General features: G+C 40.2%; 1 protein-coding gene across 1 annotated transcript in view; it reads right to left on the reverse strand.

Annotated features, from left to right (window-relative positions):
• Positions 1-16,547, reverse strand: part of Plekhg7 (pleckstrin homology and RhoGEF domain containing G7) — a 63,109-nt gene that overhangs the window by 1,069 nt on the left and 45,493 nt on the right. Inside the window, exons 11-15 of the mRNA XM_077799041.1 lie at positions 15,189-15,304; positions 14,761-14,854; positions 8,272-8,351; positions 6,011-6,164; positions 1,043-1,140 (exon numbers count right to left, since the gene is read on the reverse strand). Of these exons, the coding sequence (XP_077655167.1) occupies positions 1,043-1,140; positions 6,011-6,164; positions 8,272-8,351; positions 14,761-14,854; positions 15,189-15,304 (542 nt within the window). The remainder of the gene's footprint in view (positions 1-1,042; positions 1,141-6,010; positions 6,165-8,271; positions 8,352-14,760; positions 14,855-15,188; positions 15,305-16,547) is intronic.

The following is a 16,547-nucleotide window of genomic DNA, read 5'->3' on the forward strand; positions in this document are numbered from 1 at the left end:
TTGAAAAATGAACTTGACATAGTTAATTATTGCATTGGGCCCTCACTTAAGCTGACATCACATTATTTGCACTTTGGAAATTGATTGGAGCATCTTAAAAGTTAATAATGTGGCTGGGGGCAGTGGCGCACGCCTGTAATCCCAGCATCTTGGAAGGCTGAAGGATTGCTAGTTCAAAGCCAGCCTCAGCAACAGCGAGGCCCTAAGCAACTCAGTGAGACCCTGTCTCCAAATAAAATACAAAAAAAGGCTGGGGATATGATTGAGTGACCCTAAGTTCAATCCCTGGTACCCTGCTGCCAAAAGTTAATGCAATGTGAAGCAATCCTTCCCCCATTTCCTAAAGAAAGCGCAGGGAGTCATCTATTGACTCTGCAGCAGAGAAAGCAAGAGGCTGTGTCAGCTCTGCCCTTCCCATGTGAGCAAAGTGTCAATGCTGAGGTTTCTGAGCATAAGAACTAGATGTCTCCCTTCCCTCCTCCCAAAACTGCCTTCCCAAAGCAGGGGAAGGAATTTCTTTTTTTTTTTTTAAATAATTTATTTTTTTTATTAGTTGCTCAAAACATTACAATGATCTTGACATATCATATATCATACATTTGATTCAAATGGGGTATGGATTCTTATTTTTCCATGTGTACAGATTACAGGATCACATTGGTTAGACAGCCACGTTTATACATACTGCCATACTAGTGTCTGTTGTATTCTGCTGCCCTTCCTATCTCCTTCCCCTCCCTTCCCCTCCCATCACCTCTCTCTACCCCATCTACTGTAACACATTTCTCTCTCTTTTTTTCCTTCCCCCTCACACCATCTTATATGTAATTTTGTATAACAATGAGGGTCAGGGAGGAAGAGCATGAGAAGAAGACTACCATTAAACAGGGACGAGAGGTGGGAGGGAATGGGAGAGAGAAGGGGAATTGCACGAAAGATGGAAGGGGAAGGAATTTCTAATTCACCTCTACTTAGGAGGCTTGAAGGTTTTGCCTTATGTAAACTCTGAAGAAGCAAAAACACACACAGTTAAAATACATACTTTGATGTCTTCAGTTTGGGCTTGTAATAAGAATGCTGCTATACACTGTCGATATCTGTTTTCATGTTGTATAAGGAAAGCATTTCTCAGCCCAAAGACTAGAAAGAGATATTAAAAAGACAAAAAGCCAAATCATTTAATATGAAATCTGAACAGGAACCTGGAGTTTGTCTTTTACTTTGAAGTGTTTTTGCTTTGATGAGGGTGGAGTTTTATTTATGTAGATTATTATGGAAAAAATATCTGATTCCAAGGCCAAGACCCCACTATGTCCAAATAGAGCCCACTTTAAGAAGAAAAACCCTGTTTTCCTCAGCTAATGGCTTCTGGGAGTTGAGGAAATGCAACTATGTCTTAATTGACAGACAACAGGCTCCCCATAGAAGCTGAGCACAGTTAAGTAGATTGTGTGTATGTAAAGATGTAGATAATAAAAATATGAAAAACAATAGATTTTTTTTTGTCCCCTGTCCCTCCTTTTTTTTTTTAAAGAGAGAGTGAGAGAGGAGAGAGAGAGAGATTTTTTTTTTAATATTTATTTTTTTAGTTCTCGGCGGACACAACATCTTTTGTTGGTATGTGGTGCTGAGGATCGAACCCGGGTCTCACGCATGCCAGGCGAGAGCGTGCTACCGCTTGAGCCACATCCCCAGCCCTGTCCCTCCTTTTTAAATGCTCGTTTTTGTATTTAAAGGGAAGTCACATCAAAACAAAGCTTACAATCAAATTAAGATGGGACAAAAATGCAAAATACCTGAATATTTCCCAACAGACCAAGAAAAGCCAAAAAAACTGTTTCAAATGATGCAATATCCACCAAATTACATGAAATGTGAAATGGAACAAAAAAGGAATACATAGTTTCTGTGTTTGCAAAAAAACTGTCCTGTCATTTTCTGTCTTGTCTTTAAAAAAAAAAAAAAAAAAAAAAAAAAAAAGGCTGGAGGTACTGGAAGAGCACTTTCCTTTTTTTGTAACAGCAGAGACTCTGAAAATGGAAGGCTCTTCTTGAATTATTAATAATACAACATAGGGGGTAGAATTTTGCAGCTTATACATTTCTTTCTATAGTTGTTAATGTTCAGAAACAAACCAAAAACAAAAAACAAAAAAACAAAAAATTCAAGTCAGGGCTGTCTCCTGGTCACATTAAGTACTTCAGAAAGGAGAAAGAGCAAGTGACATTTATTCCTGACACTCCTTCAGTGTCATTGTTACTTGCTGAAGTTTGTAAATTTAAATCAGATTGATCTGAGGCAGATGGAGCTTCATTTCAGATTCAAAGTGACGCAGATTTGTTTTCTTAACTGCAAGAACCATTTCAGTATCACAGGTTATTCTCATAATAGTCCACAAAAAAATTCATAGTTTCTAAATCCTATAGGAAAGTCTGCTAAGTCAGGTCATAGAATCTTGCCCAGTTTCTCTGGCATAAGAACACTTATATCTAATAAAAAGGCTTTCTGGAAAAAAGAACTGGCTGTGTTTGTTTTACTCCCTGATTTTTTCTTCTTATAAATTCCCTGTAGCAAGTGAGCCTTTAAGAGATTATACTGTTGCTCTTGGCTGGTGTTTGGAATCTGTTTTCCTCAAAAATTTTAACTGCTTGGAACTCATCAGTTTGGATTATAATATGGGGATAAGGGTCCTGGCTAGGCCTGTGAAATACAAAAAGATAAGATATGAGTGGGAATAACTTCTTTTCTGAGCATATTAATACAAAAACTAATAACATCCTTTAGGCCCCATGTTAGGTTCTCCACCCCATCTGTTTTGTGTCATTTAAACCCCACAACAACTACATAAGATAGGACAACTCGTTCCCACCTCAAAAAAATGAGGAAGCAAGAAGCAAGATGCAAATCAGTTTTTCTCAGTTCTCAAAGCTGTGTGTGGTGCCCTGAAGTTTGGAGTTAGTTTTCTGTCACTCACTCCAGTGCCCAGTCTCTTTCTCTTGTACCCACTTATCTTTCCCACTCTAGCTCATGAACTATGTTTCAACAGTCAAAACAATAGACCCAGAAGAACAACAAAATCATAAAAAAAGAAAACAAGACATACTAGTTACAAATTAGAAAATAAAACAGGTGGAAGTATAGTCTTTTTAAAAAAGATATGTACTTTCATTTATTTTTAGAAAAGGATCAGAGAATGAAAACTTCGTATCTTCCAACATAATCTAGTGATGTCAGAGTTCCCATAAAGTTCAGTTTTTTTTTTTTAAAGAGAGAGTGACAGAGGGAGAGAGAGAGAGAGAGAGAGAGAGAGAATTTTTAATATTTATTTTTTAGTTCTCGGCGGTCACAACATCTTTGTTGGTATGTGGTGCTGAGGATCGAACCTGGGCCGCACGCATGCCAGGCGAGCGCGCTACCGCTTGAGCCACATCCCCAGCCCAAAAGTTCAGTTCTTAAATCTGGCATGTCCCTGACTTAGCTGATCCCTCTGCTAAGCTGCATCCGCTTTCTTGAAGGGAGTTAGTATATCTTCCTCCATGTAAGATGCCAGAATCTTACATAGCCACTGGAGTAAGAGAATAAACTAGCACAGATGCCCTCTGTGATATTCTTTCCTTTGTGAAAAAAATAAACAGGCAGAAGATGGAAGTGGTTTCTGGCCCTACATGCTGAATCCCTGCCTCACCTGCACGACTTGGTCATTCCTTAATCAGGGAGGAGGCTCACACTGGAGGCAGACTCTGCCTGTGCCAGGCAAAATTCTCCTTTGGGGGTTGCTCTTAAGCCACTCTGGCTTATTCAAAATTGGCTTGTGCTGTTTGGGTGTCCAACGTCTCCCCAAGTCCCATGTGTTAAAGGCTTGGTCCCCAGGACTGTGGTTCTAGTGGGAGGTGGTTGAACCTTTAGGAGGTGGGCTTGGTAGGAGCTTTTTAAGTTATTAGGGTGTGTCCTCAAAGAGGATCCTGGGACCTTCATCTTATTCTCTGCTTTTGACTTGAGGTGGGTCGTGTGCTCTGCCATGTGTTCCCATCACAAGCTTAAAGCAGTGGGGCTCACTAATCACAAGCTGGCCTCTCCGAAACTGTGAGTCAAAATATGTCCTTTCTCTTTTATTTTGGTGGTGGTGGGGTGATACTGGAGATTGAACTCAGGATACTTGATCACTGAGCCACATCCCCAGCCTTATTTTGTATTTTACTTAGAGACGGTCTCACTGAGTTGCTTAGCACCTTGCTTTTGCTAGGGCTGGGTTTGAACTCACGATCCTTGTGTCTCAGCCTCCCAAGCCACTGGGATTACAGGCATGTGCCACCGCGCCCAGATGTCCTTTCTCTTTATAAGTCAGGTATATTGGGAATTTTGTTATAGTGATAAAAAGCTGACTAATACAGCCTATATAGACCATGATTTGTTCCATCAAAATTAAAACATAAAAGGCCTTCTGACTTGCCCATGTCACCTTTCTTTTACTTAATATTTATTTTTTAGTTTTAGATGGACACAATATCTTTATTTTACATTTATGTGGTGGTGAGGATCGAACTCAGTGCCTTGTGCATGCTAGGCAAGCACTCTACCACTGAGCCACAACCCCAGCACCCCCATGCCACCTTTCAAAAAGTCTTTTTGAAAGCAAAAATAGAGGGGACAGAAGCTCTATTTCTGGGTCCAAGCTTGCCTTGGCAGAGCCCTTTTGCTCTTGGGGAGAGAGAGAGATATTGAGTCCATTCATAAGTTAGTATGTGGAAATTAGTTAAATATATTTAAGTAACATAACTACATAAATGTGGGCTATTCATCCATCCATCCATTTATTCATTCCCTATAAGGCTGTTCTACTATGTATGGGTTGGTCCTATGCTAGCCACTGAGCTAGGACTGGGGAAATTGCTTCCTGCTACTCCCATGGGATAGGAAGGCAGTCCTTACCCACCTGGCCTCAGCTGGTATAGGAGCCTCCACCTGAGGCAGAGTAGCCATTTGCTTCCTCCTGAACATGCCACCACCTAACCAGCCTGGAGGAGTCAAAATGTCCTTCCAGTCACTCAGGGTCCTGGGGCTTTCATGACAGATTTACAGATCTTTCATTTTTCTGAGAGATCTTCAAGCTCATTGTGTCTCCAGTGTGTCTGCTGAGTGGGTTGCTCTCAGGTAACACTCAGGAAATGCTTGAACAAATGTTTAAGAAGGATACATCTATTTATGTATGATATGCATGTGTGTGTGAAAATGTGTGTATACATGCACAATTACCTCCTGACCAAGAAGCAAATATATAGAGAAATTTATGTATACATTTATATATGTACATGTATTAGGTATTTCTTTCTGATATTTTGTTGTTGCTGTTTGTTCTTTTTAGATATACACGACAGTAGAGTATATTTTGACATATTATACATACATGGAGTATAACTTATTCTAATTAGGATCCCACTCTTGTGGTCAAACATGTGGTGGAGTTACACTGGTCATGTATTCATACATGAACATAGGAAAGTTGAATCCAGTTCATTCTAATGTCTTTCCTATTCTTTTCCCCCATCTTCCCTTCATTCCCCTTTGACATTTCTTTTTATAGAGTGTTTGTAGTAACATGTCTTACACTTTCATAGCATATCATGGTTTAGCAGTGCTTGAACAATAGCAATAACAGTATTATAATGATGATAGGATAGCAATACTAATAATAGCTATCATTTTTAGAGCATTACATGCATTATTTTATTTAATGCTCATGCAAACCCATGGAAGTAGACATCAGTATCCCTATTTTGTCAAGAGGAACCCAAGGCTTAAGCATTTAAGATCCCACGGTGAGCAAATGACTGAGCTGGGTCATTTGAGCACTGGATACCATATCCGATTTATAGAGTGATATATATACCATGTGAGATTGCAGATGTCTTCTATGAAGACTTAAACTAGATTCATGTCCAGCTATTGAAAATGTCCAATATAAAACCATGATGGCAAGCAGTGGAGTTGCATAATGGAAACAGACACGTACCTGACACGTGGAGCGGATCAATGCTTTTGACAACCAATCTATCTAGTGGAATGGGCTGATCGAGTACTATACAGGAGCCACCCTCTTTTATTACAGTTTGCAGCTCAAGAGTAAGTGAAGGACATAGCAAACCAGTGTCTGCACTCCCAAGTTTCTGAAATTAAAGAGAAAAATAAAGCATTATATGGGAAACAAATATTGGTGCACATACCTGAAGGATATAAATATTGGGCTTCATTTTAATATAATTATACAAGCATGAATATAATTGGTTTCAATTCAGTCCCCAGTACTTCCCCCTCTCCTTCCCGCCTCCCTCCCTCCTGTTTCCTCTGCTCTATGGCCTTTCTTCTATTTATTTGTAGTTTTTTAAATTAGTGTATTATGGATATAACTGAAGGTAAAATTCACTGTGTTGTATTCATATATGTGTGTAAGAGAGTTTGGTTAGATTTATTTCTACTGTATAAACTATTTCTCAACATCTTACTATTTTAAATGGATTCTCAAAAGCATTTTCTCAAGCATAGTGATTTAAAGCAAATATATATGACTCCAAATTGAATCACCTAAATAAGTAACGGTTGGCATCCATAATTGGGAAACACCTTAATCACCATCACATCACTGGAATCTCTTTCTAGTGTGGAGTTAGATGAATGAAAACGGGATCTTCATGTTGGCCATGCTGTGTGTGGGCTATAGTATGAAACCATAAATAGATTCTATGTTCTAGAATTTGTAAGTAACTGAAATTGTTTCCAATATCTAAGATGTTGAATATTCTGAAAAAGTATAAAGGATGTCATTTGCATGCACTGTAAACAGAATAGTAGAGAAAAAGATAAGCTGATAACATTTCTTATTTTTAAATCGAGTTGTGAAGTATGAGCCCAGAATATTGCCTGAATATAACCAATATGGCGCTCCATTAACTTGTGTGCTCTGCTTTGCATCATTGAACCACTTTTTTTTTTTTTTTTGGTACTAAGGATTGAATCCAGGGACACTTACCACTGAGTCACACCCTTATCCCTTATTTTATTTAGAGACAGAGCCTTGTTAAGTTGCTGAAGTGGGCTTTCAATTTGTGATCCTTCTACCCCAGCCTCCTGAGCTACTGGGATTATAGGCCTGTGCCACCATGCCCAGTTTTGCACCACTTCTTGAAGTGAAGGTGAGCAGTGCTGGCATTAAGGTTTTTGAAGGGGGTAGAGATGTTTCAGAGTTTGATTTGCTCAGATATGCCAGTCTCTGTAGCTTAAAATAGGAGGCCATACAAATTCTGAAACACTGATTGTCAGTGTTCTCCCACACCCACTCCCTCCCTAGCTAACCATCAGCTATTCATAGATTGATTAATGGGTATCTATTTTATGGCTTTAAGATCTTTGAATTATTTAGCTCAACTGACCAACCTGTCATCAAGAAGCTTGGTTCATGAAAATACATGAGATGCTTACTCTCTTGATATTATCTGTATGAGGCAAGTCATTTGGTAAAGAAGCAAGAGAAATAACACATTAGACCCCCCTCTGAGGGCAGGTGTCTGAGAATCTTGGAGGAGCTGCCCTTCTTGAGACTACTCACACTCACCATTCAGGGAGCAGACTATGAAACAAGGGATCAGAAAGAAAGGCTTTGGACCATCAGACCAGTAACTTAATTAATAGTGACAAACAACAACATCAGTGATAATAATGCTAACAGTAATACTTAAGAAATATGAGAAATCCCTACTCTTTATAGCCCCAGGTGACTCATTTTTTTTTTCTGTGACACCAGCTGTACATATTTGGCCTCTGCAGTTCTTATACAGGTAGACACTGAAAGATCACAGCTCTTTCTAACGTCTATCTTCCCAAACATCGTTTCTCAAGAATAATGTGAGCTTTCAAATCAGAATGAGTGGTGGATACTATTTTGCCACATGGCCACACACAGGTTGGAGGGTCCCCACACTGGTAGCTCCAAGGTGGCCAATTTATAAGTGCCAATGTAGACAAAGAAATTTTGGGATTCCTGAGCTTAGTCAGGTCAGGCCCCATGGTTTCTGTATACCTTGAGGGTATACAGACTAAGTTGTTCTTAAATGGATATCTCCCTTAACAAACTTGAGAAATGCAATTTGCTTATTATTTATATAAATTTTTAGAGGGAAAGATCCAATTGAATGTATAAGAATATTGTGTGGTTTGAACAGAGCCTATTTGAAATATTTTTTTTATCTAATTTAGAAATGTATTTAGAAATAGTTTTACCTTTTTGCTGCGTTTAGTTTTTGTAATTAAGAGGAAATCATCAAAGAGGAAGAGATACACATCTAGGAATCTTGTGCTTTCTGAGAAAAGAAAGAGAAGGTTAAAATGGGGACTTGAAATAGTAGGTAGAATTTTTTTTTAATTTTTAAATCAAAGAATCTCTTAGAAAACAAAACAGGGTGGGCTTGTAGCTCAGGGAGATCCCATCAAGTGAATCAGAAAACTGTCTTCCTCAGCGTCGAATTGATTTCTTCCTAAGACCTGATTAGAGCTCAAGCTTTCAACTTTAAGGACATTGTATTTGTGATGCATTTCAAGAAAATCTAAGGTAACTCATGATATTTTCTAGGGTTTCAACTAAGCCCAGTACAAATCCATTAGCAAATTGAACTTGCTGCATTTTTCCATCTTAACTCAACTATTTGGGTGGTCACTGGCCAAGACCCATGTTTACTCAGAAAAAAAAAAAAAAGAGATGTTTTTGTCCTTGTTATGGACTGAACTGGGACCCCCTACCCCAATTCATACATTGAAGCCCTAACCCCAGTGTGGTTGTATATGGGGTAAGGAAGTAATTAAGGTAAAACAGGTCATGAGGATAACCCAATAGGATTAGTGTCCTCTCTCTCTCTGCCATATGAGGACACAATAAGAAGGAGGACATCCACAGGCCAGGAAGAGAGCCTGCCCAGGAACCACCAGGAACAAAATAGACTAGTGCCTCCATCGGAGACTTCTGCCTCCAATGTATGAGAAACGATTTCTGTTGCCACCTGGTCTGTGGAATTTTGTTTGGATGCTCTGTTTGACTAAAACAGTCATTAAACTACTTATTTCCCATGTTTCACAATGTGTCTATATAATTGAATATTATCCACATAGTTTTAAGATTACAAACTTTTCTGGTAACTGAGCCAGGGGACAAAAAGGCAGTCAGTGTAGGTAGTGAATGATTGGGCTAGAAAGATGGGGGCTGATTCAGGAGGAAATGAAATGTTACTACCTTCAGGACACTTCCCCCTCCTATACCTGTTGCCAAGGTGACCCGCCTCCAGGGGACTGTTCTTGCCTATAAGGAGTTGTTAATGAATGAATGCCTCCTGGGCCGCTGGCTTCCTTTCCCCACCCAGGATCACTCCTCCTGTGGCCCACCTTTAGGGTCCGCTAGTCATATAGCAGGAAGGCAGATGGAGAGAGACAGGATGGGGGAGAAGAGAGCAGGAGAACAAAGGAAATCTAAAATGTATAAAAGGGGCAGAACACCACCCCCCTTCCTCAGACACCCAGCTCCAGGGACCCTTCTCTGCAGAGAAGTCTGTCTCTGTTTTATCCTTTAAATAAAACTTGCATCACCATTTCTTGGGTGTTCAACTTCAACATCTGGGGGAACAGAACTGATTGATTCTCATCACTGACATCAATACCATTTTTGATAAGTTATTTAAGGCAAATAGGCTTTTCTACTTTTCCCTAAGAAAGAAATAGTAGAGAAGAGAAATCAAATATTAGAATAAAGTATCTCTTTCCTCATTTTACTCTATTCATTAGAAATTAGAAAAATAAATGGTTAAATTTAAGTGATTTCAGAGGAAAAGACAGTGTTTGGAAGGAGTGTGACAGGTACTTATAAGAAATCAAGTAATTCTTTTTTTTGCTTGTTTGTTTTTTTTTTAGTTGTAGATGAACAAAATACCTTTATTTTATTCATTTATTTTTATGTGGTGCTGAGGATTGAACCCAGTGCCTCACACATGCTTGGCAAGTGCTCTACCACTGAGCCACAACCCAGCCCAAGCAATTATTTTTTGTTTGTTCTACTTATTTTATTCATTTGTATTAATCTGCTTTCACTCCTAGAAAATAAGGTGGCAATGACCAAAAAATGAATAGATAAAGTATTTAGGATTCATTTCTACGTTCTTCTCTTGTATTAAGATGAGAGAAAAGATCCTTCTATGTTTGTATAGAAGAGAAATCAGAAAGCATATTCAATTATCCTTGCATGTTTTTAAAGACTGGTATTGCCTCACAAAGAGTGTTTTCCTTTTCATAAATCAGGCTATGCAAAGACTGCTGTTTGTCCCTCAAAAACCTTCTCCCCTTCTCTTGTGATAATGAACTTCCTGAGTTTTAGTGGGTACACATCCACAGAGAATAAATAATACATCTCCTGTTTTCCCTTATAGCTGGATATAACCAAGGAACTAAATTCTGAGTCACATTGCCACTTATGAGTCATATCCTGGGAGGGTGGGCCGAGTCCTTTCGTGGCCCCCTCCTCCTCACGTTGGTGGGTCACCCTGAGACACACAGAAGAAAGCAATGTCTAAGAGACAGCAATAACACAGAGGAAGTTGGGTCCCTAAACATTTTGTGGAGTGGAGCAGTCGTATAGTTTGGGATTGAACACGAGAGAGGAATAATCTTTTAAAATGATTGATGTCTCTCCAGTGGCTGAATCTATATCTCAGCTAACACAGAGGGCTAGGAATGGGATGTCTGGACAGTTTTAGATCTTCCATCTTGGTCAACTCAGGCTTCAGTAATAAAATATCATAAGCTAGGTGCCTTAAACCATACAAATTTATTTCCCACAATTCAGGAGGCTGGGAAATCCAAGCTCAAAGTACTGGCCGATTTAACATCCAGGAAGGGCTCTCTTCCCACTTGCAGATGGCTGTCTCCCAATATGTCCTCCGTGGCAAAGGAAGAGAACAAGCTCTCTTGTGTCCTGCTGTGAGGGCACATAACCAATTAGATCAGGGCTCCACTCCTGTGCCTCATTTTATCTTAATTACTTCCCATACACCTTACACCGGGGGTTAGGGCCTCAGTATATGGACTGTGTGTGCACAGCAGGGAGGGGGTGTGATTCAGTCCATAGCAACCCATAAGACCTGTTTATTTGTTTTCCTCACCTTCTGCTGCTCTCACATGAATGAGCTTGATGAGCACTGTTAAAAATGAAATAATTTTATGTTTTCTTCCTAATTTCATATGAACAAATGGGTAACAAAGACCTTCTATGTCCTAGACTTTATTGTAGGAAATTTTGATTGTTTTCAAACAGTTTATGGAGCCCCCCATGTTCCACCAAGTAGCCAACAAACTTGGAACATCTATTGTGCATCAATCATTTAGACAGTCATTTAGACACTGTCCTGCCTTCAGGGAGCTTTAGTTCTAGGGGAGCCAATTTGTAGCAAACCTGCAAACAAGGTCTAAAATAAGATAGACGTATCTAGAAATGATTATTGCTAGGGAGAAAAATATGATCGTTTCTGAAAGTCAAGGACTGAGGAGGAAGATGGTAAGTTCCAAGTCAGTTCACATTATTCCAGTAATTTAAGGCTATTGAAGCCCAGTGATAACTTTCACCGAGATGGGTAATGAACACGGTGAGTTGGGAATTAGAAAGATATAATTGCTATGCAACCTGACCTGAGACTTACACATTTTTTGCAATGGTGTGTCAACCTGGTCTTTCTTGTCTTCATAGATTCTGAACTGTGGTAGAGCATGGAGCAGCACTACCGCCTTACTTCTGTTCTGCAGCAGTGTGAACAGCACCTGCGCTTTGGGTGTTACAGCTGTGGGGCAGACAGAATCTACCCCTCACTGACTGTTTTATTTAGAGCTGCCAGTCGAAAGGGAGCAATACATTTGGGAAGGAAGCACACAGCCTGAATGCCAATGGCAATTATGGTTAGGCTCTGAAAGTTATGAAAACGAGTACCTTCCAGCAATAAAAAAGGAACATACTTATTTGGTCACCATAGTACAGTTTTGAAGACTGGAAGAAATTTGGAAACACAATCTATGCGTCAAGTTTCATTACCATCATTGTCATCGTCATCATCATTATTAACATTTAGAGAGGAGGTTAAGGAAATTTAATCAGTTTTCCCAGAGCCACATTTGGTGCTAGATCCCCTGATTTTTTTCTTTCTCTTTTTTTTAAATCGCTGCTAGGATTGAGCACAGGGCCTTGTGCATGGCAAACTTGAGCTCTACTTGAGCTGACCTACTTCCCCAGAACCTCCGCTGATTCTTGACTCAGTACTTTTCCCATCCAAAAACAATGTCCAATTTCTTCTAATGCTATTATCCCTGCCCCATCAAATCCATGTTCAACTCTAAGGCAGAGTTCTACTGACTTGAAACTTGATTCCCTGCTATAATCTATGGGGGTCTCCTCTCTGCTGGAGTTTTCTTAAACCAGATTCTACCATCAAACAATGTCCTGGTATTAGTAATGAGCTACATCTCATCCCCATTCTGCCACAGGTGATTCTATAAGAAGAATTTTCTAGAAAAGGTGGGTCTACGTGTAAAGTACTGGCCAAGTCTTAGGTGAATCTCCACCTGTGCTTCCATGACAGTACATGACAGATGTTCGATCAGCTTGCCTATGACTTCTCATCATGCCTGCACCTGAACCTTACATTGACTCCCTGACCACTCCCTCCATCAATACAGATTATAACACTTGAAGGCATCTGTGGTCTATTTCCTCTTCATCCACGGTATCAATCATAAAGTCTTTCTGTTCTGCCTCTGAATGCCAATGGCATTCTTGCATTTATCCTTTGCTATCATGCTCATTTCCTACATAGACCAGTGCCTCTCACACTGGCAGGAGGTTGGCAGGTAGAGGGAACGGGAAACAAAATCTCTGATAACTTTAGGTGGAGGCCAGTTTTGGAGGGAGAGGCATATGTTTTTAGAGCAGGAAACAATAAAATTCTTGCTTCATTATTTTGATTTAGCCTTGTCATAATATATAATTATGTTGAAATGATCAGTAACGTTAAAGAAAAGTTGAAGCTGTTGTCTTTCTACACAAAAGTGAGGGATGGTGAATTATTGGCTAAGGATGGTTGAGTTCTACTGCCTTAGGGGCTTCCTATTCCCCTTGCTTCTCCACTGAACTTCCTGCCCCATCTTCCTGCTTTGGGATCCCTGGGCCATTTTGTGCATTGTTTCTAGAAAACTCTTTCTTCAGCACCCTTAAAGGCTTATCACATACAAAGAACTCAATAACTAGGGCTACAGGTATAGCTCACGGGAGAGTGCATGCTTAGCATATGAGCATGTGTGAGGTCCTGGGTTCAATTCCCTGCATGTGTGTGTGCATGCACACATTCGTGTGCTCACACACAACCACACACACACACACACACATATAGAGGAATGCAAGGACTTCTCCTTGCTTGTGTTTCCTAGCTGGCTCCCTCTGTCTTCCAGGCAGCTGCTGTGATTCTGGAAACCTACCAGGCCCTGCTGTTTACCTGCTGGGTGACCTTGAGCATGATATGAAACCTCCCTGGCTCAGATTCCTCACCTGAAGCATGGGACTGATCAACTTCTCTGTATACTGCAGAAGAAGGCAATTCCTGAAAAGCACTTTGATATAAACTGCTGGACACACCCATCCTCCCTTTCTGACCTCAGGCAGGGATTACTGACTGAGAAATTATCCCCAGAATCTCCTCACAGGATCTCATGCCAATGTTAATGGGCAACTAGCACAGTAGGTGCCCAAGCAATATTTTATGCAGAAGTAACTAAATGAATGATTGCAGATCCCACTTCAGTCAGGCAGCCCTTTCTGATCACCTTACTATTTATTGAAGGTGGACTTTAGGTCCATAATTATTTCAAGCGGTTCTACAGCTATTGGCTTATTTACTCATCATGACAAAGAGGGGACACGGAAACAGGAAAGATCCTGTGACCGGCCCAAGATTAAATAGGCAGAAAATTCTGAGCTGGGAGTGGACCAGGCATAGCCGGGGCTCATAAGGTCTAGATCCTGCCATGAGTCTATCCTCTCAAGAGGCTTCTGCCTCCCAGCCTCTTCCGTTCTCTCTTCATTCTGGATGTCTTCCCTCTTGTCCCATTCCTCAAAGCTCACCTCCAGTCCCATGTGTCCCATGAAGCTTTCCTGGGCCCTTCAGCCTCTAGACTCTCTTCTGAACTTATACTTCAGCTCTGGCAAGTGAGATAGAACCTCCCAACTGGAGGGAGAGATACACAGAGCATTATTCCCTATCTTGTAGTGGTACCTACCAGGCAGGACGTGTGTCCTATCAGTTCTCAGTAAACACTTGGTTGCTTGAGTGCCCAGCTCAAACACTTGGTTGCTTGAGTGCCCAGCTCACCGGGGCCAGGAGTGAAGTGATGATGTGATGACATTGACTGCTGACATTGACTGAGAACTACTCTATGCCAGACCTTGACTTGTGTGCATGTAGACCTATTTTTTTGTTTTTGTTTTCACAGCAATATTATGAAATAGATAAAATGACCCTATCTTACAGAGAGTAAGTTCCATTGTGCAGTGTCCATTCAAGCTGGTTGCTCTCTGGTTCAGATCCACTGCTACCCTGGACACAGGTAAACACAGTTCTCCCCATCCTTCAACCAACAGCAATGGAGCAAATTATAAAGCAGCAAAGATGGTGGATTTTTAAACCAGTTATTTACCTGCAAGAGTTAATTTTCCTTCATAGAGAAGGTGTCTGTTGGTTGGAGACAAGATGTGTTCCGCTGTGTGGTCCTTAAAAATGTGTTTCAAACACTTGCAAAACAAGGGAGAAAAATAAAAGAGATGTTGTTAGTGATTGAAAAAGAACATGGGCCCGGGGCAATCAACTCCATCTAGAAAATTCAAGATGTTTAGAAATGCTAGTAGTCAGACTCCAGGATGGGAAAGGGTGGGAAAATCTCTCTGAGGCCCCCCCCCCACCCCCAAAGAATAGCACGAGGGCAGGGGGAAGAGCTTTACCTCTTGCCAATAAAACTAGATTTATCCTTCAAGTGGACAGTGGGGGACTTTCTAAGACTATGGTATTTCCACCTGAATGCCAGACTTCCAGAAAGGGATGCAAGTCCTTAGTGATCCTTTTTTGTACCTCTGGAATGAAAAACCTTTTATCTCTATCCCAAAGTGGAGGCCATATTATAATCTCCTGTAGATGTCTGAACTTTTGGAAATTGTCAAGCCACTTCACTTTTCCTTCAAGATCTCCTGAAAGACAAGACACATCCAATGTATTTTTGAAGGCGTGACACACACCACAGTATCAACTTTAACCAATACTCACAGTAATCAGAGATACCGACTGGCCCTGGAGCAAATCAAAATTTAGGTGTGCTTAATATAATCCTTGCTGTTTAAATATCTGAAAAATTCACTAATTTAAAACCAGCCTTTTGCAGAGAAAGAGAATACTAATAAAATCTTGGTGGTCTTTCTTATATGCCACACCATACACAGCCTATAAGTAGAGGAAGAAAAAAAAAATACCAAACCAGCAAAGACAAATAGATCTTTTTGTCCTAATCCTAAAGCATACTATTACTTCAAGACAGGGATGATATTTTCTGGTAAGAACTTGATTTACTCTTTGAAGATTTTTATTAATTTTCCAACAATATGTTGTTGCTATGGAGGACTTTAAAAAATTTATTTTATTGGTTCTTCTTAGTTATACATGATAGTAGAATCCATTTTGATAAAATTATACAAGTCTAGGATACATCTTATTCTAATTAGAACCCCATTCCTTGGAACCACCATTTGACCCAGCTATTCCCCTTCTCGGTCTATTCCCTAAAGCCCTAACAAGAGCATGCTACAGGGACACTGCTACATCGATGTTCATAGCAGCTCAATTCACGATAGCAAGACTGTGGAACCAGCCTAGATGCCCTTCAATAGATGAATGGATAAAAAAAATGTGGCATTTATACACTATGGAGTATTACTCTGCATTAAAAAATGACAAAATCATAGAATTTGGAGGGAAATGGATGGCATTAGAGCAGATTATGCTAAGTGAAGCTAGTCAATCTTTAAAAAACAAATACCAAATGACTCCTTTGATATAAGGGGTGTAAACAAGGACAGGGTAGGGACGAAGAGCTTGAGAAGAATATTTACAGTAAACAGGGATGAGAGGTGGGAGGGAAAGGGAGTGAGAAGGGAAATTGCATGGAAATGGAAGGCGATCCTCAGGGTTATACAAAATGTCATATAAGAGGAAAGGAGGGGTAAGACAAGAGAATACAAATGGAAGAAATGATTTACAGTAGAAGGGGTAGAGAGAGAAAAGGGGAGGGGAGGGGAGGGGAGGGGGGATAGTAGAGAATAGGACAGACAGCAGAATACATCAGACACTAGAAAGGCAATATGTCAATCAATGGAAGGGTAACTGATGTGATACAGCAATTTGTATACGGGGTAAAAGCGGGAGTTCATAATCCACTTG

Source organism: Urocitellus parryii, chromosome 5 (genome assembly GCF_045843805.1).
Source record: "Urocitellus parryii isolate mUroPar1 chromosome 5, mUroPar1.hap1, whole genome shotgun sequence".
Lineage (NCBI taxonomy): Eukaryota > Metazoa > Chordata > Mammalia > Rodentia > Sciuridae > Urocitellus > Urocitellus parryii.